The 24,218-nt window shown below is 39.4% G+C and overlaps 1 protein-coding gene across 3 annotated transcripts in view; it reads right to left on the bottom strand.

Annotated features, from left to right (window-relative positions):
• The window catches only part of MDN1 (midasin AAA ATPase 1), a 146,071-nt gene that overhangs the window by 52,278 nt on the left and 69,575 nt on the right, over nt 1-24,218 (bottom strand). For all 3 annotated transcript variants that reach the window (XM_037039452.1, XM_037039453.1, XM_037039455.1), the window contains exons 36-58: nt 23,950-24,158; nt 23,121-23,243; nt 21,045-21,242; nt 19,916-20,023; nt 19,363-19,551; nt 16,477-16,566; nt 16,111-16,374; nt 15,741-16,002; nt 14,326-14,485; nt 13,399-13,515; nt 12,296-12,504; nt 11,272-11,420; nt 10,779-10,990; nt 10,246-10,466; nt 9,012-9,125; nt 8,209-8,341; nt 6,855-6,967; nt 5,903-6,036; nt 2,331-2,488; nt 1,996-2,116; nt 1,428-1,638; nt 473-704; nt 11-137 (exon numbers count right to left, since the gene is read on the bottom strand). In XM_037039452.1, coding sequence (XP_036895347.1) covers nt 11-137; nt 473-704; nt 1,428-1,638; nt 1,996-2,116; nt 2,331-2,488; nt 5,903-6,036; nt 6,855-6,967; nt 8,209-8,341; nt 9,012-9,125; nt 10,246-10,466; nt 10,779-10,990; nt 11,272-11,420; nt 12,296-12,504; nt 13,399-13,515; nt 14,326-14,485; nt 15,741-16,002; nt 16,111-16,374; nt 16,477-16,566; nt 19,363-19,551; nt 19,916-20,023; nt 21,045-21,242; nt 23,121-23,243; nt 23,950-24,158 — 3,854 coding nt within the window. The remainder of the gene's footprint in view (nt 1-10; nt 138-472; nt 705-1,427; nt 1,639-1,995; nt 2,117-2,330; nt 2,489-5,902; nt 6,037-6,854; nt 6,968-8,208; nt 8,342-9,011; nt 9,126-10,245; nt 10,467-10,778; nt 10,991-11,271; nt 11,421-12,295; nt 12,505-13,398; nt 13,516-14,325; nt 14,486-15,740; nt 16,003-16,110; nt 16,375-16,476; nt 16,567-19,362; nt 19,552-19,915; nt 20,024-21,044; nt 21,243-23,120; nt 23,244-23,949; nt 24,159-24,218) is intronic.

Below are 24,218 nucleotides of genomic sequence, written 5' to 3'. Positions count from 1 at the left end.
TGTTTTTTACCTTCTGGTGGTGGAGTAAAGACCAAAGGTCTCGAAGCTCTTGAGGAGCAACAGGCGTGTGCTTAAGACAAAATGTGATGTGATGACTTATTTCCTCATCTATCTGTGGTTGCTGATTTTTGCTGGACCTGTTCCAAATATAAAGAGGAAGAGAGAGTGGCCTGTGGACTATCGATGAACAGGTACAAAACTGCTATGTGTGGGAATACGGAAACACAAAGAACTTAGAAAACATTTATTTAAAAATGAGCAAGCAGTACTACTGGAAAAATAGCTATTCACTTTTGATGATGAAATGAAGACAAGCAAAGAATCTTCAAGCAGTTTGGCTTTTCAGAGTGGCAACTGACCTCCCTCTGCTTCAGCAACTATTCTGCCCCAAGACAAGTCTATGCTGTTTCCCAAGTGGGATACACAGAATAAACTACCAAGAAAAAGAGTTCCCCCAAGGAAAATGGCTTACCTTCTCAGACAAGCCTGTGTCATAAAGTCAGTCGCCACTTTGTACCGCCAAAGCATAGCCAGATACTCCATTGCAGGCCATAACTGAACACTCCTAGTGAGTTGAATTAAGGAGGTCAAGTCTGGCTGGGATCGGGCGGAAGGTTCATTGGGTTTTTGCTCCAGAAAACCAAGAGAAATTCCTCTGGCTTTTAGTTCTACACACTGAGCATTCACAAGATTCTTTAATTCATCTGGACAAAAAGACACATGAGGCATTATTGCACAATAGTCAGTAGTACAGGCTCAGATTTCCAAAGCCAGTTAAGTGATAGTGAGCTAAGTGATAGTGATAAGTGAGATAGTGCAGTAAACCTGAGCTGAGTTTTTAATCTGAAATGATGTTAACCCATTTCCTGTTTAGGAAAAAAAAAGTACAACTCACTGCCAGTGTTCATTTAATTTTACATGAACATGTTCGTTGAGGCTGAAGCAAATCTGACTAGCTTTCAACTTGGTAATAAAGTATAAAAACTGTTCTTGGAGTTACATCTAAATAAAACTTGCCTCTAATCCTAATGTATCTCAGGGTAAATGCTGCAGCTGCAAGTGCCGCCTGTGAGTACTCTTGGGGCAAACAGGAAATGGGTTAATACTTACACAGATCTAATGACAGAATTAAACAATGTGCACAGTGTGGCAAAAGCAGGTTTACAGTTTTAAGTATGTGAAACAGTGTATTCTTGTAGTATTATGTATTACTGTACTATTTTCCTCACAAACAACTTTAAACCTAGTTTTACCCAACCATGTATGTGAAGTTTAGCTCTATGCCTGACATTTACTTAATGGTAGTTATAGTATACCCCCCCCCAAAAAAAAAAATCTAAGGGAAAAATGAAAAACGAACTGGCTACAGGACAGTAGACACACTCTTAAGAGTGTTTTTCAGCAGGCTAGACTCCAGAGCACATTACCTGGGCTGACATCTTCCAGAGTATTAGCTCTGAGAACCAAGCCCCAGGCCTGTAGGAGACTTCTCTTTAACGTCCAGTCAAAAGCAACCGTTTGGAGCCGACTGATGTCTTCCAGCCATCCACCGTCCCCAGGCGCAGCCATATGCTCCCTGATGGCCAGGGCTTTGTTAAGGATTTTCAGTTGTGAAAAACACTCCACCACCCGCTTGTCCTGAAACAATAAAACCCAGGACAGCCTACTATAGAGAGGAAATGTGGTTCTTTTTAGCAACATATTCAAGTCTGACAAAAAATTTAAACTATTTCCACAATGCCTCTGGAGAACATAGGGTTTATCCCTGTTTGCTGCCAGATGTTTGTGGGAATAAAGTTAAAACTGCTCCTAGCTTTAAGTTTCAAGAATAGGTAAAATGATTTTAACATTTAACAAATCAGTTAACATCACCGACCATTTAAAAGGCCAGCTTTGCAGGCAAGGATGAGTCCAAATGAACTGCACTCCCCCCTTTTCAGAAGAACTTCAAAAGAAGAGGTCAAATCTTTTTTTAACTACAATTCCAAGATGTACCTTAAAAGGAAATGGTCGTCCCAGGAACTTCTGCAACCTCTTTATACCAGTGAAGCCACCAGTTGGGCTCCCCAAGCAATTCTGAATATGTTCTGAGACAGTCTGAACCTCTTTGTAGTACCTTTAGAGGAGGAGAAAAAGAGCAAGGGAAGGTAAGGAGAGGGGAAAACGCTGGACAGTAAGAGAAATCATTTACATTTTATATTCGATTTACATTCACTGGCAGGTCATGGGAATAAACCAAAATAAACAGGAAACAGTTTCAATTCTAAACCATCTTCTCTAACATTATCGGTTCTGTAGATATTGACATTGTCACTCTACAGGAGTCTTACTTGTCTTCATGGTTCATCAGGAGTCGGGGGAGCTGACGGACCAAATGTTTCAAAACCCAGTGCCAGTGAAGGGCAAGCAGGGCCAGGCCTGCAACATCCACTTTTACTGCGTCGGCCACAGTCCAAAACCGGTCCCGCCACCGCAGAGCCTCCAATATCTAAAACAAAGTAAACCAAAACTGCTCACAAACAGTTCCCAGAGAAGACACAGGACACAGACTTCAATTATTAATCAACAGCCAACATACATACATGAAAGGCCTACCGTTCCACTGGAACATTGTTAGGGACATTAAGGCAATCTGAGAAAGCAAAGGTCCTGCTTCCTCCTAGTACTTGGAAGTGCAGAGCTAGTCTGTTACAGAAAATGGATTACTGGGTCTCATGGTTAAGTGTACAGGTAATTTTATAAGAAACCACCAACCTGTCTTAAAAAGCAGTGGCACTATTTTGTCTTTCAGCCAGAAGTAGGTGAGTTCAAGCTCACTCCACCTTCTTGCTAGCAATTTTGGCCATTCTAGTGGGTGATGATGACACCTCACTATAGTTTCAATGTCCAATTCTTTGATAATGAATAATCTTGCAATTTTTCCAGTTCTTAATAGTTATTCATATTATCTTCTGAGAAGCATCTCTTCAAAAAATCTTGATCATTCTTTGTCTTATTAGTTTGCTTACATAATTTATGTATGATTTCTAAACTGTTGTTTCCAGTGTTTTCATTTTCTTAAAGTTGTCTCTTGTAGCACAAATTTTTGATTTTGATGAAATTTTGATAAACTATCCTCCAAAGTCTTTGCCTATCCTTGCTATGAAGATTTTCTCCTGTTCTCATTTAGACAGTTAATAGGTTTAGTTATTTAATATTTAGCCCTAGACCCATTTTGAGATAACTTTTCTATAAAATGTAAGATAGGGGTTAAGACTCATTTTTACTTTATTATATAGATTTAGCTATTCCACCGTCATTTGTTGAGTCGACTCTTTTCCCCCAGTAAATGAACTTGCATATCTGACAAAAACAGTAACAAATCAATTGACCATTTATGTGAGGGTCCATTTCTGAATTCTCATTTTTTCCCCATTGGTCTACGTTGGGAACCGCTCTGCCTAGTTTCAGGAGTTGTAAATACCTCCCGTGGCTAAGGATGAGTGAGTGACCTCCGGAGTGCAAGCCAAAGGAGACAAAAGCTTGTCTCTGGTAGCGAATGTTGCCTCAGTTTCCTCCCTACTCCGAAAGCATGGTTGGAAGTCAGAGACAGGTAAGACCTCTCAGAGGAGGGGCAACTTAAGCCAGACATGATCACTTGGGAGGCCATCATGGAAGGACTTGGGGGCTGCAACAAAGAGCGAGCAATGGACCCTTGCCCCCCAGCTATGTGACATAGCCGGAGTCCCTATGTCCTCTGGGAGAAGTGCTTCCTGGCTCTAATCCACTTAAGCCTGAAAACCTATGATGGGGAGGGGTGCATCTCCTTGCCTTGCTAGAGTGGGTCTTCCAGGGAAAAATCTAGCATCACAAAGAATTCCTAAAAAACTTGTGAAACCTGGTTTGCCAAGAGTGCTTTCATTCATATGTTAAGGGTCTGAGCAAAAAATCCTGAAGTTTCTGCAAAACCCCCTTCCTGACAGACACTGACTCAGACTAAGCCCTCAGATTTCTTTGAAATGTTTATCTACTGTTTGATCCTTGCCGCCCTGTGTATTACAACCCAATAAAAGCCCCTGAAGAAGGGGCTCGAGGCCTTTTCCTCCCAGAAACTGGCCACTGCTTCTCCCCAAGCAGATCATGTCTTGGTAGTGTTTTCTTTCATCCATGGCGGATGGGGGGACTTGCGGAAAAGTCACCCCCACAGGTCTATACGTCTATCCTTATGATAATACCTACCATTTTCATTCATGCAGCTTTTTAATATAAATTAGGTTACTGCGAGTCTCCAAAATTGCTCTTGTAGTAATGTATTTTTCTAGCAAAATAGTCTCAAGATTAGTGATTCTATTTAGAGTTCCCATGAAGTAAAAGCTATTTTCATAATATTAAATTAATTGTCTTTTTTCTATATTGACATTTGTACTGATGGTACCTCCCCCCAAAAAGCACAATAAACAAATTTGAGTGGGTATCTGGCAAAGACTGTATTCAAAATGAATGAAGTGAGTCTGTCAGGTTATGAAAATAATTCAGAGTTCTGCCGCCATTAGTAAATTCAAGCTTTTAAGCAAAGCCTAGAATTTTAAAAAACAGACTGTAAAAACTTCCCAATACTGAAAGATTTTTCTGATGAGGTCTGTGATAATTAATGACTGTGACTTTATTGAAGAATGGAATGTGCCAGCATTTAGAACGTCTGATGACTCAGTTAACAATATTTTCCAAATTACCAACACAAGAGCTATAAACACACATCCAAATCCATCCAAAGTGCAAGCTGGGCCACCAGATTTTAATGCATGACAGCTTCAGTGACATTTCTTCAGATTCCACGTTACAAGTAACCTTTATAAAACTACTACTTGTCAGGTTGTGGTGTAGTGTCAAAGGAAAACATTCACAATTATATGAATTGGCTACTAAGATACTCCTTTCTTTTCCAACTTCATAACTATGAACAGAGGCCGGTTTTTCTTCACAAACCTCAACTCAAAAAATATATTGCAAGAGACAGAAGCAGATGTGAGAATCCAGCCTTCTTCAGTAAAGTCAGAAATTAAAAAGACTTAGATTTAAAATGTTGTTGATATTAACATGAAATGGATCTATTAGTCTGTGTTTTTCAACAGACTAACAACATTTTTATATTTCTCAGATTTGTATATTAATTTAATAAGTATTGATAAATGTAACCAAACAGCTCTTTGGGGTGTTTAATAACTTTAAGACATAGAGTCTTGAGACCAAAGAGCTTAAGACGTGCTACTCTAGCTTACTGGACTTACTAGTATAATCTGGATTCAAAACTCAAATCCGCATGTGACAGTGATGTCTAGAAAGGCTTAAGTAAATTAAAATGTAACTGTTAAAACTCCAATGTCCAGCAACACATACGCAGATGAGTAAGTTGTAGTACGTACATTTAATGGAATATTACTCAGCAATCTGAATGAACTCTTGATACATAAAACAATGTGAATGCATCTTCAAATAACTATTTTGAGTGAAAGAAGTCAGACAAAAGAAAATATATACTGCATAATTCCATTTATAGAAAACACTCTAGTAACAGAAAGGAGATAAATGGATACCTGCCTAGGGGTGGAGACGGGAGAGGAAGGGAACACAAAAGAACATGAGGAAAGGTTGGAGGGTAGTGGGTATATGTTCAGCATCTTGACTGTGGTGGATTGTCTCACAGGTGCGTTCATATAAAACTGTATACTTCAAATACACTCCATTTGTTATATGTCAATAATGTCCCCATAAAGCTTTAAAATGTGCATATATTTTAAACTGTTAAGAACAACTATATCTCTCAAATAGTATCTGAGATAATAACACTGAAGTTAGTCTCGTCCCTAAGAATCTTTGTACCAAGACAAATGTTTAAAATAAAAACAGGTATATTTTTCCTTACCTCACTGACATTGGTATCAGACACTGTTCCCTGGGAGGACTGTACCCAGAGCAGGATTAATGCATCACAAAATTCAAAAAAAGCTGCAAGATTGACCACAATTTCATGGGGCAGGCTGTGATAGCTCTCTGGATCTTGGAGTTGACGTAAATAAAATAAGAACATTTCATCAGAGTTAAATTAGTCTCTGGACATTTTCAAAATCAACTGTAATGTGAAACTTAATATTCCCAGTACATAGGTCAAAATGAAAGCAAATTCTTTGCCTACTATTATTAAACCTTACAAAGCAGGCATATATACCTATAGATGTTCATAGATATCTTAAATAATACAATTTTAAACAAGTATATGCTTAAATGCAAAACAAAAACTAAGTGTATATATGTTTGAATAGAGAGCACAGTTATGAGAAGATACAAACATACCATTAATAAAAGCAGCTCTAAAAGCTGACACCTACAATTTTTTATGTTTCTATGTGGTTCGAATTTTTTCGAACAAGCATGAATCTTCTTTTCAATTAAAAAAAGAGAAGAAGAAGAGGCAGAAAACTGTACTTGAACAACAATTAAAATCCAAGTTTTAAAAAAGGAGAGATAAAAGAAGAACCTATAATCAAATACTTAGGAGCATGCACTTTTTGAGCCAACAGACAGACCCAGATTTCAAGTTCTAGCTGTTTGAGATGTGACCTTGAGCACCTCTGTGCCTCCCTTTCCTTTTTCATAACATGGGGTCTACATGGCATGCAGTTGTAAAAAGTAAAGGAACCAAGAGTGTGCAAAGACCAGCTTATCATTAGCACTGAATAAGGGCACATGTTTGAAATCAGGCCAGCAAACCGAAAGGAATCAGTAAAATGGCAACAGCTACTGAGTATGTCTCTCAACGTCGGCAATATTTTGCAATCAGGTATGTCACTGAAGAACATGCAAGGCAGTGGTCTTACCTTTGTGGAAATCAAAGGACATTCTCAAGACACTATTTAACTTTTTGCCACCAACAGAAACCAAACTTGCTTCAGTAAAAATTCGTTTTTCTCGGTCAAGATATATGATTGTCCTGAAATGAGATTCAGTAACATAACAAACCATTATTGGTGGATAATATTTTTCATATCTGCTGAATCCTGAAAATCCCTGAAACACCAATCTTCTTCAACCTGACATTCCTCTCCTCCCTCTACGAAGTCTAGACTGGAGAGAGAGAGGCAAAAGTGATGACAACTAAGTTGGAGCAAAAAGGGCAGATGGCTGGAGAAAGCTGTGGCTAGGTAGATGGCCAGGCCTCTTTGCTCTGCCATGATCTGACAAGCTGTGCTGGGAACCCTTAGAATCAGGCATCACAGAGTTAATCTGTGGTGGCAGAAGTTACCCAGGAAGGTCAGGCGCGAGTTACTGGAAGAGGAAACAAGGGGGTCTGTCTCTGAGGTGCTAGTACATATCACATGCATGAATGTGTTTTCTTTGGGAAAACTCATCAAAAGCATGTATATTCATTACGTTCACTTTTCTGTAATGTACATTATACTGTAACTACAAAGTTACTTTAAAGAATTTATTACAGTGATGGCCAATTTAAAAAACTGCTGGTCAGGCCCTGGCTGGGTAGCTCGGTTGGCTACAGCACTGTCCCAATATGCCATGGTTGCAGGTTTAAGCCTTAGAGCACATAGAAGAATCAACCAGTGAATGCATCAATAAGTGGGACAATACATCAGTATTTCTCTCTCTCCCTCCTCTCTCTCTAAAAGTCAATCAAAACTGAAAAAAGAAACACCGGCTTATACAACAACCAGGTAACTTTAAATGTGAGTGTGAATGTAAGCGTGCAGGTACTACGTGTGTCCCTAGTATTCGAGAAAGTGAAATGATGTGATGTGACAGACCAATGGCTAAGGAAAGGCCATCTGAGGGAACTGGTAGGTGCAAATGGAAGGAGCTGCAGGGCATCAACCAGGAAACAGGAGAAGTATGATTATCTGATTATAAAGAATTAACCAGAAAATAAATCCCACTATTAATGCTAAGCTAGTTTATCTTTTAAAGCATCCTATTCAATTACTAAGAGCTTGCAAAAATGATAGGAATTTTGATGTCACAGTCAGAATTACTTCACTGAGCAGAGAACGCAGAGGAGTAGTGGTAACAGAGGCAGTCACGTCCACCCCCACTCCCACCTCTCAGGTTCACAAGATTAAACACACCTAAGTGGTATTTGACAGACACTTAGAAAAGATATGCTCTGTGAAGCCAGAGTGTAGAGTGAGGCAAACGATGCCCAGAACAGCAGGCTTCACCTACTTATTTGCAATAGACTCTAAGAGGGTAAAGAGCTGCTCAGACTGGTCCGTCTGTGGATCAAAGTCCATCGAACTTCTAATGATGTCCAAAGCCTGCATATTCCATCGAGGGTCCAAAGGAATCACAAATTCATCTGGTTTAAAAAACAAAACATAGAATTTTGGAGTTGAACTCCTCGCCTGGCAAATTTCTGTTGATGATTTTCACTGTTTTAATTTGACCATATTCGGTCCTGACGGGGAAGAGGTGGCACAAAGAAAGCTGGTTTCAGCCCATGGTACTAGAAAAGCGAAGTCCAACAGCTTTTATACTATTTCCCTTCTAAATACAGAATTTCTACCAGTCCTGAAAATCCATTCCACTGTAGGATACAAAAGTAATCATTAATGGGACATAAACATTCTAACCAATGCATTCATTCATTTGCTGAAATCCCACTATCGGTCAGAAAAAAATCAATGGACTTATTAATTACCCAATTATTTACCATTAACCACAAGAAAACTAACTTACATGGCAGGAAATAAATGAATACATCTCATCATTTGCTTTCAATACACTTAAAAGCCGTGTCTTTACAACAATAGGATGTAAACACCTATTGCTGCTAACACCTCCCTGAGCTCCTTTGGCTTAAACCTGGCCCTTCTACAAAGCAGCAGTGATCGGCCTCTGATACTCTCCGAGGTTGTGAGAATCAGAGGGACAGAGGTAACACCAAACAATGGTAACATTAATTTAAAGGTGGTTCGGTAAGATGGGTCAGTGGAGCTGAGAGCTAGAAACCAAATCAGGTACAGTACCTGTTATATTTGGTTGTAGTATTTTGATGACATTACTAACCCCAGCTGAGAAAGAAGTTGAGTAAAATTTCCTGAGAGATGCAGCATTGGCTTCCAAATGAATCTGAACTGACTCTGTGGGAGAAGGACACGCAAATGTTAGTCTCTAAAGCAAGCTGTCCAATAAATCTCGACAATGACGAAAACGTTCTGTAGCTGATCTGTCAGAGTAGCCACTGTCACCTGTCAGCAGGTGAAATGTGGGAAGCACAACTAAGGGACTGGGTTTTAGATTTCATTTAATTTTAATTAGTTCACACTTATTTACCTTTTATAGTCATCTGTGGCTAGTAGCTATCATATGGAGCAACATAAATAACAATAAATATACAAATACTCTCTACACATTTTTAGACAGATCACTCGTATCACAATAATATAAACATTCAACAGCTCATCTATGAATTCCCATGGAGCAAAAAGGCTCATGTAAACACAATTACCTTAAGCAACAAGTTCTACCAACAATTTCTATGTCCTGTATTTTTATAAGCTATGTGATGTTGTTACTGTTGCCTTTTCCTCTTTAGGATGGAGCACCCGGGATTAATAAATCTCTTAGGCACTTTTAGGGGAAATGAATTCCCCCAAAGCAGCACCTTTACCAGACAGAATGGCTATGCAGCACCAGCAGCACAAAAAGCAGGGTGTTCAAACAAACAGACAGCAACAGAATACAGTTCACTTTCCTTTTGGACCCAATAGAAAGGTGGACAGACTCTAAAATGCCGATCACTACACAAGGAAAAAAGTTTCATTTGGGACACATCTAAGGGCACATATGTTCCTTAATTTTTTTAGTGCCTTTGTTAAATAAAGATTTTAAAATTATTTTCAGAAATGGAGGAGGGAGGGGAAAAGAGAGGGAGAGAAGCATCAATGTGTGGTTATTTCTCTCGCAGCTCCTACTGGGGACCTGGACTGCAACCCAGGCATGTGCCCTGAGTGGGAATTGAACCAGTGACCCTTTGGATTGCAGGCTGGCACTCAATCCACTGAGCCACACTAGCCAGGGCACATTCCTTAATTTTTTTAACACCTACACAGACAGTAATGCTAGGTCACAAATTCCTGGCTGTGAGGTCTCCCATATGTAATACTAGCAATGTAGTCACAGACAATACAGCCGCTGAAGAACTAAACAGCTAAGTGTACATACATTCACTCATTACACAAATTAAGCCTTTCTACTCACCAAGCCCCTGTGGTATATTCTTGGCTAGATGATAAAGCCACTTAACTCTGAGCATCCAATCTTGATTGGTTGCTCTTTCTATAAGCAATTTAACAGCCATGGCCAGAACATCTGGTTCATCAATCCAAAAGGAATCCATTTCAACAGAACTGAACTGCAAGCTCTCAGGGCTGGAGGACTGCATAATTTTCTCTAAGTCTGGCAAGGTAAGAGGCTGGATCCTGAAATGCAATGCAATAGGCAAAGTCAGTATCAGAATGAACTTTCATTTCACACTTCAAAGAACCAGGAAAATAACTTTACAAATAACAACTCAAAGAAACAGTGGGGAAAAGGTGAGTCTCCTATGAAGAGGACAATTAAAACATATACTGAATGAATAACATGCAGGGAGTAGCAACAAACAAAGCTATGACAGCTGGGTAATAAATGGCCACACAACATTCTGGCCTAGCATGCTAGGTGACAACCACCACCACCAAAAACAACACAGTGAAGACAGTGGAGACACACAGGCTCAATGCTCTGCTAACCGTGCCCAGCTGCTCGTCTCCATGCTCATCCTGTTGAGGCAATACGCTAAGATCTGTCCATCACTTCGTACTGTAGAGAGGTGAGAATCTTCCGTAGCAAAGAGAGCTGAGGGCAGAGAATCTGGCCACAGCCCTAAGGCAAGAATGGAGCTACCCCAAGTTTCACGCGCTTGCAGAGAAGAAATATGTTTCTCCAGTAAAGCCTGTGCAACCTGGTAGGAGATAAAAACACATGGTGTATATGTGCTATTGCCAAGGAATGTATATTACAAAGTAACTTTTACTTTTTATGATGATAAATTCAAGAATGTAATATTTACACTTAAGCTACTTTTCTGAAAAATACCTGGATACCAGATCTCTGTGAGATAGTAACTGTCGTGGTCCATTCTCTTAGGTCATTCAAGTTATCATTAACAAAAAAGAAATTTTCTTATACTAAACAATGTACAGTGTTACAGCGTAGACAGCTGTTTGAAACACTTTGTGGTACCTTCTGGTTTGCTGCTGAGTGCTGGGAGTGGACATATGCTTCCCAGCATGCTTCAGAAAAGGCTCTGTCTACACTCAGCCCTCGCTGCAGGTACTGCACAATGAGTAAGGCCGTCTGAATCAGAGTTGAAACAGATGATGTTGGGGAACCTATAAAGAAGAAACATTGCCATCTATGAGCAATAGATTCTGCAAAATCTCCAATGAAAATGGATAAATCCCACTTTCACATCAAACTCTATTCTACCCAGATACTTATTTTAGAAAGCTTCTAAGGGGACTGTAGAGACTCTTGGACTTGTGGCAACATTACTATTTTTTCCCTCTTACGTTACTTCCCTGCTCTCTAACAGTATCTTGTGGGGAAGTGACCAGACGACTCATTTACAAGTGTGACAAAATGACCTCAAAAAGGACCATAGCTTTGAAATCTAACAGACCTACTTTCGAATTCCAGACGTCAGTATTAACTATTTGGCTTTGATGAGTTACTCAACTTCTCTTAACCTTAACTGTAAAATGAAAACATATGTGTTCCAGAACCAATGTGAGTACTAAATAAACAGCCAACATTGTACCTAACACACAGTAGTTATTCAATAAATAAAATTCCGTTTATTATTTTTACTACTGTTATTGCATTGCTTTTTTTGTACATTGGGACATTTAGAAGAAGTACCATCCGTATGGTTTAAGCAATTCAAAGTTCCCTCTTCATTCTACTCTCAAGGATTCAGTGATGATCCTGAAATCGGTGGAACACCGTCACCAACCTCAGGGCCTAAAGCAGTGTTCCGCAAAGTGTGGGCCTCTGAACACACGTGTCAGAACGGCCGGAGAAGCTTCCTTAGACTGAATCCTGTGCTTCACCCACACCTGCTGTTAGGGAAAAAAGAGTACCAGGATGTCTACACTTTTGTGGGAATTTCTATTTCTGCGTACACTAAATGTGGGACCTCCTGGACTAACAGTCAAATGGAAAGACAGGAATAAATTCTGCAGAGGCCAGAAGTCAAGCACCTTACCTACAACAGCACTTTGGGTCTCTCTGTGGAGAGCCAAGAGGATGTCACACACACTGTCCCCCACCAACCCAAGGCTGTGCAGCAGAACTTTCAGATCCAGGTCATCCAGGATGCTCCCATCCCCTTCTCCTGAAATATATATTTCAAGTCCACGATTCCTCATAGCTCGGGATATTTCACCATGAACAGGATCCATTGAGAGAAAAAGTCTAGTAATACAGCAATTCAAAGGAAGAAAATAAAAATAAAATCCCAGTGCAACCAACGGCACAACTCAGCCCAAACTGGTGAGGCCAAATCTTATTTTGCTCATCTTCAGGGCACTTATTCGACACCACTAATTACAAGTCTGCTACTATCATCTGTATTCTATCTTCCAGTTCCAAAATGCATCATACAGCAAACCAGTTCTCTAAACCTACTTTCCTTTGGAACTTGTATATCCAGTGCACCTTTAATGCTATCTGAGAACTTTAAAATTCTTACTTTCAGATATTCCCCCAAATCAGGCTGTGATAATTCATCACTTAACTTACCTATAAATAGCAGAAAAGGAAGCACTAAGTTCTCCTGAAACAATTAGCTTCATATATTCAAAGTCCAGGAACACCTCCATCTAGCTGACATCTCTAAGACTCAACAGCAATTCCCTGCTGACCCTCCCCACACCAAAACCTGATCTTTTGCTAGTCTTTCCTTTCTCAATGAACAGCACCCCCATTTACCCCATTACTCAAGTCAAAAATTTAGATGTCATCCCTGCTCCCTTTTTATCAACCCACAAGTCCACTGGCAAGTCCCATTCAGCTGACCCTTCTAGTATAAGCTATCATTATCTCTTCCTTGAACTACTGCAAAGGCTTTTTTAACCACCTCCCTGCTTCTACCCTTCACCACCAATCCATGGCAGGAACCAAGCTCTGTGTCCCCAGACCTTGGCAAACAGCAGAACCTCCATAAATAATGTTAATTGAACCAATGAATGAGTGAACATACTTATGACTGGGTGTGTCAATACAATAGCCAAAAAGGTCCTGCTGAATGTCCTCCGCTTCTAGGGAGGCTGTCAGATTCTTAGGCAGAGACATAAGAGGCATAAATACCTGAAATTGGGATGTGGTGTTATGGTGGGAGTGGATCCATCTATCATTCCTCTCTCACTAACTGTGAGGACACCTCCAGGTTCAAGCAAAGCATTCAAACGATCCAGCACTGAGGGGCTGCACAGAGAGTTCAAAGGGTGGACAGGGTGACATGCTGCCTTGACCCTACTTTCCTCAAACAAGGCTCCAGCTGCCCCAACCCATGTCTTCTTTCAGCATAGATCACTCCCTTAGAAGTGTGAACTCCTTCCCCATCAACTCCCATTTTCACACCTAAGGTACAGTGTCCAGAGAGCCATACATAGTAAAACCACAAAATAGTTGCTAAATAAATACAATAAATTAAGAAAAATGATGGCAAGTTCCCTGAACCGTTTTTTCTTCCCCTCCCCCACTTCCCAACATTATCAAATCCATTTAAAGGTAATTGGATTTCAACTCAAAACATTCTCAGAAATGCTCCACGTAGAGAAACGTATCATATGGACTGCAGTAGCTTCTATTAGGCTATGTAACTACAACAGTTTTGTGCTTGCCCTTTACCTTACTTTGGAATCAAAAGCGATTTACCTTGATGCACATTTACTAAATGTGGGTCCTGTGTCAGATCTTCCATTTCAAAAATCTGCATTCAAGAATGACCAGTACTGGGTCATTCTGATGTTAAATAAAGCATCTCAAAGATGGCTGGAAATGCAATCAAATTTTGTCAGCCTTCATCTCAACTCACTAAAATCTTGCAACTCTCTAATGACCAACTACCATTGTTCACCGCAGGGAGAAGTCTACAGAATATGGCTGAGGATGCATTTCTGGTGGAAAAAACAGTGGATTAAAAATACCAGACCTACCACCTGAGTTTCTACTCTGAGAAGCATATCCCAAATTTCTGTCGGGCTCACTCATGATTGGGCAGAAGGTCCTTACTTGCAAAAATTAACGTTATCCATCAAAAGCCAATCTCCAGACATCAGGGCCCGAACCAACATGCTGTCAACCCATTCGAATGTGCCATGGCTGCAGCCACTGGATGCCTGCCTGAGCTTCGCCCCGAAGCTTCGGGACTCTTCCACAAGTTTGGTGAACTCTGAAATGTCACAGGCACAGCTCTTAATTGCAAACCAGGACAATAAAAACAATTTTAAAAATACTAAAAGTTTATTAAAAGAAGGTCAGACACTTCTGGCTCAATTTTTTAAAGTTTCAAAATAGAGCCAATAGGATAAAATTTTTTGTTTGGTTTAAACAAGATAGGTAAGAAAATTAGGTTGGAGGGCAGAAACTACGTTTTAATGGCTTTCTGAATTATTAGAGGTAATTTGAAGGTGATGGAGAAGATCAATAATCTTTATGTGCTATAATTTTTCAAAAAGCAGAAGGGGAATAAAGTCTCCCACATATTATTGCATTTATACCAAATGAATGTGCTGTTAGTTGGCATGACACAATCAATGTCGTTAAACCAGGCTTTCTTTATAATGTCCGTATGATTACAATAACAACTGCTATTTCTTTATAGTGTACACAGCCCATCCCTAGAAACCTTTCAATTGCTCTTTCTTGTTGCAAATTGTTTTATGACTTTTTTGTATCACCAGGTATTATACAGTAGATTCCTGGTTCTAGCCATGAGGAAATAACATTTAGACTTACCCTTCCATTGGGAACAATTAGAAAACTAGGCAAAATATCTGAAACACCTACGGACATGGACAACGGTGCAGGGATTGATTATGGAAGTGAAGGATGGGCTGGGGGGGGAGGGGAAAAAATTGAACAACCCCAACAGCATAAACAATAATAAAAAAATACATATAAAACTGCTTTCACACATTGGACAAGAGACAGCACAGCACCGTGATACCTAAGGAAAGCTGATCCACAAAATTAGAGAAGTTATGTTTCCATGCTAAATTCCACGTTAAATTTCTTCCACTTTCTATACAAACTTACTAAACAAATCTTAACTATCAATTTAGGGATCTAGTCTTCAGTTTAAAATGCTCAATTTCCTGAGAAATTATTAAGACTTTTTAAAAGGCCAATAAACAATAAGACTAACTTTATATGCAAGTGACTCATCACTACAGCTGGTTACACACAAAATAAACCACCTGCTCAAAAACAACTTTCTTCCTTGGTTGCTTCGTTTAGGAGTACCAACTGTGGCTACTCTACAACAGCTTCAGTTTACTTCCTAAGACAAAAATCTTCAAATGTTGAGCATTAATCATTATTTAAAAAAATTATGGACATTGCATTTACAAATATATTACCTATAAAGGAACATTATATGAACAATGGTAAGTACCTGATACACACAACCAAACACACACACACACCTGCCTTGGAGTACGAGTTGATTTTATTGTTGAGTCGTTGCATAAGCAATAATACTGCTTCCAGCTTGTTGACAATCTCCACTGTGACTCCTTTACCATCTTCTCCAAGACACTTGGGCTTGTACGTCAGAAGAAAATGACTCCAGGCCCGCAGGACTACTTCTGCATCATCAGTGCTGATAACGAGGCTGTCTCTTAAAAGTGCCCTTACCGTGCTCTCCACCTTCTCTACCAGCTGCCTCCAAGGCCGTATAAGGTCAACCTGAAATACCCAAAGCATGTGAATTCATAACAGCTATTTGCCAGAGTCAAAGAATACTGATTTTTATAGTTACTACCAAAACAGAAGACTGTCAATCAGACCACTTACCTGTTCAAATCCACCCAGAAGCTCTGTAGTATCCATTGCACTGTTCATAGCCATGACCTTTAATGTGTGACCAGTAAGTTGTGCCAGGAGTTGGACCAGACTGGTCTTGCCCACAGAAGCTGGACCCACGAGGATGACCATCCAGCTCATCTGCACACACTTCATAACTGACTCCAGGGACTGCAATGACTGGTGCAGAAGTGATAAAGGATGGCGGGACAGGGGAGTCGCGTAGCCACCACGGGAAAGGACTGAGTAACCCACCTGAAAAGACATGCCAGTGAGACTTCAGCAGTGTGCCTGGTAGTACGTGCAGAAGAAATCAGAAAATTGTAGAAGAAGAGAGGATTATCCAGGTCTCCTCACCTGAACATCATAGGGAGTGATATGAAATAGTCTGGTTCCCATGTATGGGTTCGAATGTGAACTGAACACTTCCTTAAATACAGCAATGACCTAAAAGAAGATGGTACAATCGACACACAAATCACTCCACCAAATTCTGAGTCAAACCTTCTAGAATACACACTTCTTCAAAGGCACACAGTCACTATAGGTCACTATATTGTGTGAAAACTAGTCACGATACCCTTAACCTTTAGAATTCTCTTATAAAAAGGATAGATTACATTTAATTCTTTAGAATCAAAGCAAATTGAAGCTCAAGAAAAAAGCAGTAACATAATCTCAAACTATCTGAGATTCCAGTAAGAATGTATCATAAATTAAAGCCATGCAGCAAATCTAGAGATGAAAAGAGAAATTTATGCCCTGGCTGCAATTTGGAGCATCATCCTATGCACCAAAGGACTGTGGGTTTGATTCCTGGTCAGGGCACATATGAGAGGCAATGAATCAATGTTTCTCTGTCTCCCTCCTCTCTCCAAAAATAAAAATAAATAAGTAATCAATAAACCTATCTTTAGGTGAGGATTAAAAGAAAAAAAAGATCACTTTTATCATTCAAAATATACAACCTAAAAGAAGACAGACGAGAACAGCAATATGACTATTGTGAAAAACAATGACTATTTCTTGAGTACGTACTATGTACCAGACATTATAGTGGTGCTTTAATAGAGATTATTTCTGAACCTCATGTCCTTGCAAAATAGGTATTATTTCTGTTTTATAGATATGAATAACAGGATTCATGAGAGTTATATGATAACTGCTCATAGTTAGTGGCTGACTTTAAATCTAAGGCAGTCTGACTCCAAAAACTCTATGTTATCCTTCTAAAACTTTTGTAAAATAAAAACCAAAGTTATTTCTCTAACAGATTTTTTCCAGTTATCCCTTTCTTAGTAGGAATACTGCTAGAAAACTTTCTATTAGCCTCGTTTCTTTTTTGGATTTCTTTTAAAAATCTACAAGGAGTTGGGGTAAGGGTGGGAAAAGGGGGAGAGGGCAATAAAAGATATCAATATAGGCCATAGCAGCAGGAAAATTCCAGCCATGCAAAATATTTTCACCAAGTTGCTTGTTTCTAACAAAGTGGCAAACACTTATAAAAAGAACTGGCCACTAGACTAAGTCAGAAAATAAAAATGGTATTGTAAGTAAAGGGGAAATAATATACAGAACAGTGACTACTGTTAATAATACTGTATTGCCTATTTGGAAGTTGCTGAGTACATCCTAAAAGTTTTCATCAAAAGAAAAAATTTTGTTCTGTATGACAGATGTTAACTACACTTATTGTGATGATCATTTTGTAATGTACACAAATACCAAATCACTGTGTTGGACACCTGAAATTAATACAATGTTATATGTCATTTATACCTTAAGATATGTACACAACTAGAGTTTGGAAAACATTAAGGGGGAAAAAGAAGATAAAATCATAACCAATGTCAAACATTTACTATGGGCCAAAAGGCAGTAGAGGAGAAAGTGCTCGTCAACTACCCCTGGGTTCAGGCGATTTCTGGCTTTATATATTATCCACTCTAAAGTGTATAATCTCCTCTCCCAATAATCTACCAGAAGTGAAATCATAAATGTTTTCACAATCTATTGTGGCTGTTTTACTTAGTTTTTTAAAGTCATATTCAATTTACCCGAACCCTTCCAGCTTTTATAGCCTTTCTCCTCCTATTACTGTCTCTTAACATTTTTTCTTGTTCAGAAAAATCTATCTGGTCAATTATCACAACTCCGCACTAGAAGAGTGGTGGAAATCTTGCACAGCCTGTCGAGTCACACCATCTAACCAACATTAGTTACCCAACAGCTGGCCAGTGTCCAGCCACAACGCACTGTACCTAGTAAGAGAATGAAAAATTTAAAATACTAGCTAATAGTACATGAATTGTGTGACAATAAAGTTATTGAAGGAATGCTAACTGAACATTCTGTCCTAATATAATGACTGAAAGCCACTACTCAATAAATGAGTTGTTAACATCTGACTAGATTCTGAATACCACATAGGATTCTGGGCACTGGGCAGAAAAAAAGGTGTATGAAAGCCACGTGTACTATGGGATGGTCACAGCTTCACATTTGAAGATTACTGCTTCTAATGCATGGATCTGTGCATTAACTACTTTTTAAGCAGCTGTGATGTTGCAGAAGGAATAGCACAGTGGAAAGGTCTGGGCTGAGAGCTGGCTCTACCACCTGCTACTTGTGAGACTCCACAACTCTGAGCCTTGGATGCTCATCTGAAAGAGGCCATGACAGCACCTCCCACCCACAGCTACTGCAGGTGTTCAGTGAGGCCTGACTTGAAATACCACAAAGTAAAATGCACCCATCAATCCAGTTTATTACACTGGGAATTCAAGTATTATTTTCTACTTATGAAGGGGTATATTTTTACTTCCATTCAGATCATCGTCTCTTTATATCTGTTTGTACTTTCTAGATAAAATACTTGTAAAAAGAAAACCCTCCTCTCCTACTGGGTATCACCCACCTCCTCCTGCTGCTTCTTCTTCCCTGTGTGTGTGGAAAGATGTTGGAAACCCAGTTCTTTAGTATAGGAGGCGATGCTGTTCTAGGTAAATTTACAATCATGAGGGTTCAGATGGATAAACAAAGTGTGTACTCCAAAGCAAACTATTCTGTATTGTGAGATCCTGAGAAAGGTAAAGTACAGTCTCTCCCCTTAACTTCTAAATTTCCAAGTAGATTTACTGAGGTTCATAATTTTTGTGAGTATGCCCCTTCTCTCCCTTAGGAAGAAATGAACTTTCAAATGGAAAGAAACACAAAGAGCGAATGTGAAAGTGTGAAACACACCTTTTCTTTGTCTTCCCTGGTTCTCATTCTTTCACCATAGACCAAAAACACATGCTGACCAGGATCGTAACAGCCAGGAGACTGGTCAACCAGCATCAACTGACACCAACGGAAAAGGTCCCGGAGGTTGAATTCCCACGGTCCTCCTCTTTGCCCCCATTTCTTCTCAACAGTCACTTCATGATCAATCTAGAAAGAAAATGCCTTTGTTGGAAAACATGTCCCACTACTGGGCACTGCATTAAGTACTGTTAATGTATTATAAATGCATACACAATCTGAAACAGAAATTAACAGGCTTGAGTCAGGTATCTCCCCTTTTCTAATCCAGACTTGTAAATGTCAGAAATACCCTGTAAACATTAACACTGAGACACACAACAGCAATGAATTACTATAACCCTCAAATGAGTAGCTTCCCTTCCACTGTAAACCTGTAAAATTCTATGTGATTTATCTTAGACTAGTAATTAGGTAGTATCCCATGTTCAGAAAAAAATAGCTCGATTACAGGCAGGAAAATCAAGAACAATCAATACAAATAGGTACTTACCTGGTTATTGAAAGCAACCATTTTCTTAACAATATTTTTGTCAATGGCTGGAAACAGAGTACTGGCAATGAACTCCATGTCAATTACGGTAAGGGGGTCCACAAAGACCTATAAAATCCCAAAATAAGATGGAGAGATGCAACTTTCTCTTTACTAAACACAGAAATTAGTATCACTTGTGATGTAAATTTTTTATTTATCAAAACAATACCTTAGTTACACATACATTTATATAATTTTTCAGTTCTAGAGCTATCTTTTCTTGCATTTTTAGGATACAGAATCAAACAGTTTTTGAAATACAAAGCGACTGAGGATTTCTCTTCTTAGCTCAACTCTAATAAAGAGAAAAGGATACATGCAAAGTATTTTTTAAGTATATTTATTTTTAAAAATATCCTACAAAAATTCTGGATGGTAGGCACACGAGCATCCGCTATAAATCTGTTCAACTTCAGTATGTTTGAAATGTTTCATAATAAACTATTCTTAGAAGATACTTATCAAATTCTTAATTATCAAGGGACAGCGACATTAAACAAAGCTAACCTGTAAAGCCACTTCCAAACCTCTAGCCTAGCCAAACTGTAAAAAAAAACAGATGTTGGAACAAGAGAGCACATGCACATACAGACACCCTACCCTCTCTGCAAATGTGAATAAAGGCAATAGTATACCAAAACTGAATTATGGTTGACTTCGGAATAGAGAATACAGGTTTTTAATTCTTCATGGTAGTTTTCTGTTCTTTCTCACATGTCTTTAAAATGCATTGTTTTCATTACAAAATTCTTTTGATGTCTTAATAGACACTTGAAAAGGTCACATGCTGGCCTTAATCCTGAGCACAGTAATAGAACCCTACAGAGGGTGGTGACCCTACTCCCCCCGCAACTGATAATAATACTCCAGGTCCTCTGGGGCAGAAGACAAAGGGATTCACATCAGGAGACAAGTGATGATGGGAATCAGTTGCATTAATATTCATCATATAAAGACATGGAATTGAAAACCAGATCATTAAACTGACTGTCTCATTCTCATAGAGAACCTCCTAATAGCTACACACCCACAGTCGTGAAACCCCCAACACTTTCCCTGTGGTGTCTATGGTAACAGGAAATCTCACCTGAGTGAATCTGTTAAGAAAAGACCTGGGCAAGCCCTTCCTCCCGCCTCCTTGTCTAAAGGGATTTTGACATCCAAAAATCTTCGTCTTTTCATGCTGTACTTTAAAGCTCATCCCTAATTCAGGAATATAGATTTCTCCCCGATGGTCAAAACAAGCATTGAGTCCTTCCAATACGGACTGAGAGGCCAGGTTGAGCTATATAGAGAAGAAAATGCATACATGTGTTATATGTGGTGTGTGACTATAACAAAAAGCAAAGAAATAATATGCACAAAAGACAGCGCTATCTTTAAGAGGAGGAAGTTCAAACAATATTAGTTACATTCTACTTCTTGAGTGATGGACTGATGTATATGCATCCTATTACTGTATCATATGCATGTTAGATTTGATGTATATAAATTCTCAATAATCTTTCAGTAAACAAAATACATGACTGAATTTTTAAAAAGCAATTAAAATCTCTAAAATTAAACAGTATCCATTATGTGCACCATATTAACCTTCTTTATAAATAACAGCTTACCCAAAAATGGCCAATATATAGATATCTCACTTTTGCACTCTGAGATTGTAAAAGATGAGGAAAGATAGCTCTTTACCCACACAGATAAGTAAATAACTTTCCCAGCTCAAATACTGAATGAATCTCTAAATGAGAGTAAAAGTCATGGTATAAACTACATGAAGTGGATCTACACAGCTATCTTTCACCAACAATTTTGTGAACAAGAAAACAAATAAAAGCTTTTTGTGACAAAAATGAAAAGAGCTGAATGGAAGTCTCCACCGTGGGTTCGGAGCTCAGGGATGGGATGTATGGGTGGTCTTTAGGAAACATGGAAAAATTCAACTGGGAAAATACGAATCAGTAACATTCAAATGGGCAAAATCCTATGTGAGAATTTCAAATGTTGTATTTACATAAGCACTACAAAGCACAAATTCCACTGTATATTTCCAAACAGGCTAAGTTCTAAAAGCCGCACTGAGGTATGACTGACTGCAAGTCCAGGATGCCTTGTGGTCCCTGGATGAATTTTCACCCACTGGAGTGAAGTCTTCTTAAGCTTTAAAACTAGGCACTCCTTTTTCCTGAAAAATGAATTTTGTATCACACATCTTTTTCAAAAAAAAAAACTGGGGGGGTGGGAGGGAACCCTCTCCTTAATATGTCCCCTAGCAGCTCAGCAAAAAAGGAACGCCCCTGGGATGGGCTGGGATGGGAGTAAAAGACAGAAAACTGTACTTGAACAATAATAAATTTTAAAAAACATACCAAAAATTAATAATAATAATAATAATAATAATAATAATAATTTAAAAAGGGGGAATGCCCCGGCATTCCTCGAACTTCAGACCAAAGGGGTCCGAACCTGGCAAATGCTGGGGTCTGTGTCACATCTCACCCGTCCCACTTTCATGACTCTAATCGCATAAGCGCCCTACCACTTCCTAGCCTTTTCCTCAATGTACACGGCACATCTCACTCTGACTTGACTCCACGGGCCAGAGCCTTAATTTTTTTACTTTTGTAAATCACTTTCTCATATCTCAAGCTACCTGTGTGTCACTGATATTTAGCATTAACACAGGTCTCAGAATGTGCTCTGTTCTGGTCAATAGTATTTATCCAATATACACACATAACACTGATCATTTCCTCGCCATTTCTGTATGTTTCTTCTTAAGACAACTTTCCCCAGTCTCTCTGTTGCACTGGTAAAACATGAGGTAGCTGACACAGAAAACACCCATAAAATAAGTGCAAAGAGCATACCTGCCAGAGCCTATAAGAAAACACTAGCTAGGAGGTAGTTTTGCTCTGGAAGCTACTTACAAAAGTAGGAAAGTTTGGAGGTAATACATATAGAGGGGCCTCTAAATGTACCTTCCAGCAAGTAACTATTTTTATTATTAAAAGAAACCATGGAGGATTCTTTTCATTAGAGAATTTGCCTTTAAATAGGCAACAGCATGATCATCCACTGAGAAATGTTGTAGAGCTATGAAAGGCACGACTGCTCTTCACACACGAGGCCCCGTCCAGGGCATGATGGACAGTCCCCTCACCTCATCCAACACAACCCAGTGACCAGCCTTCAGAGCCGCCAGCAAGGGGCCGTCACGCCAGGCAAACTCTCCTCCCTTGCCACCTTCAACGGGTAGATCTGCTCCGAACAGGTCTGTGATGTCCTTTGAGAAGGGGCAGAAGTGAGAAAAATCAAAACTTACATCAAAAATTAACTAGATTCCAAGAGCCAAAATGTAAAATACTAAATTCTTGGGCCTTGTGCCACTCTTCCTCCCAAGACAGAACAAATTAATAACACCCCCCCACCCCACCCCCGCCCAGCGTTCTCCACCAGGAGCCCAGACGCGCCTACAGAACCTTCTCACCACAAGGCCCCAGTGTCAATGACTGGAGCTGGAGCTCCAAATCAGTAGTTCTCAGCTGTGGCTGTACCTGGAAATTAACTGGTGGGCTTTAAAAAGAATATTAAAAACAAAACCCAACAACAATGCCCACGCTCTGCTCCCAGACCCCATTCCAAGAGATTCTGATTTAATTTGTCATCTCTGTTCCACATTTTCATTAAGATTGTTTAATGGTTATTTTACTTCTACAAATTTTTATTTTAGAAAGGACCAAAATAAAAAGAGGTTGTATTACAATAAATACTAATGTGGGTAATTCTCAAAGAAGGATTAGAGTAAAACATCCAGAGTATTATTACAGATGTTAGCTATTAATTAATTCAGAAGAAGAATTAGTTTGGAAGATCAAGTTGCTGTGGTTTTTTATAGCCAGGAAATCTCTGGGATACTGAAAATGTCGTAACTACTCCTGATTAGGAAACTGTGAACAGATACAAATGTATTCCCTCTGCCTATGACTTACCGTCTGCTCTGACAAGTTGATTCGAACAAGGGTGTTGCCTGAAGCCCTTGCTAATGCTCCCACCAAACTTGTCTTGCCCACACCAGGGGAGCCCTCCAGGAGAATGGGCTTGTTCAGCTTCATAGCTCTTAAAAGCCTCTGGGCATTCATGGCTGTGGTGCCAGCACTGAGTGCATAGTCGGCAATATTACTCCTGTGCAGGACAGGTCCTTAAGTGGAGGGGAAAAAAATCCACAGATAAGCTGGACATCACCACGTAACATATACAT

The sequence above is a fragment of the Sturnira hondurensis genome, unplaced genomic scaffold, assembly GCF_014824575.4.
Source record: "Sturnira hondurensis isolate 20B ecotype Veracruz unplaced genomic scaffold, ASM1482457v3 Scaffold0025370, whole genome shotgun sequence".
In the NCBI taxonomy this organism is placed as follows: domain Eukaryota; kingdom Metazoa; phylum Chordata; class Mammalia; order Chiroptera; family Phyllostomidae; genus Sturnira; species Sturnira hondurensis.
This window is presented reverse-complemented; position numbering and strand designations above follow the sequence as displayed.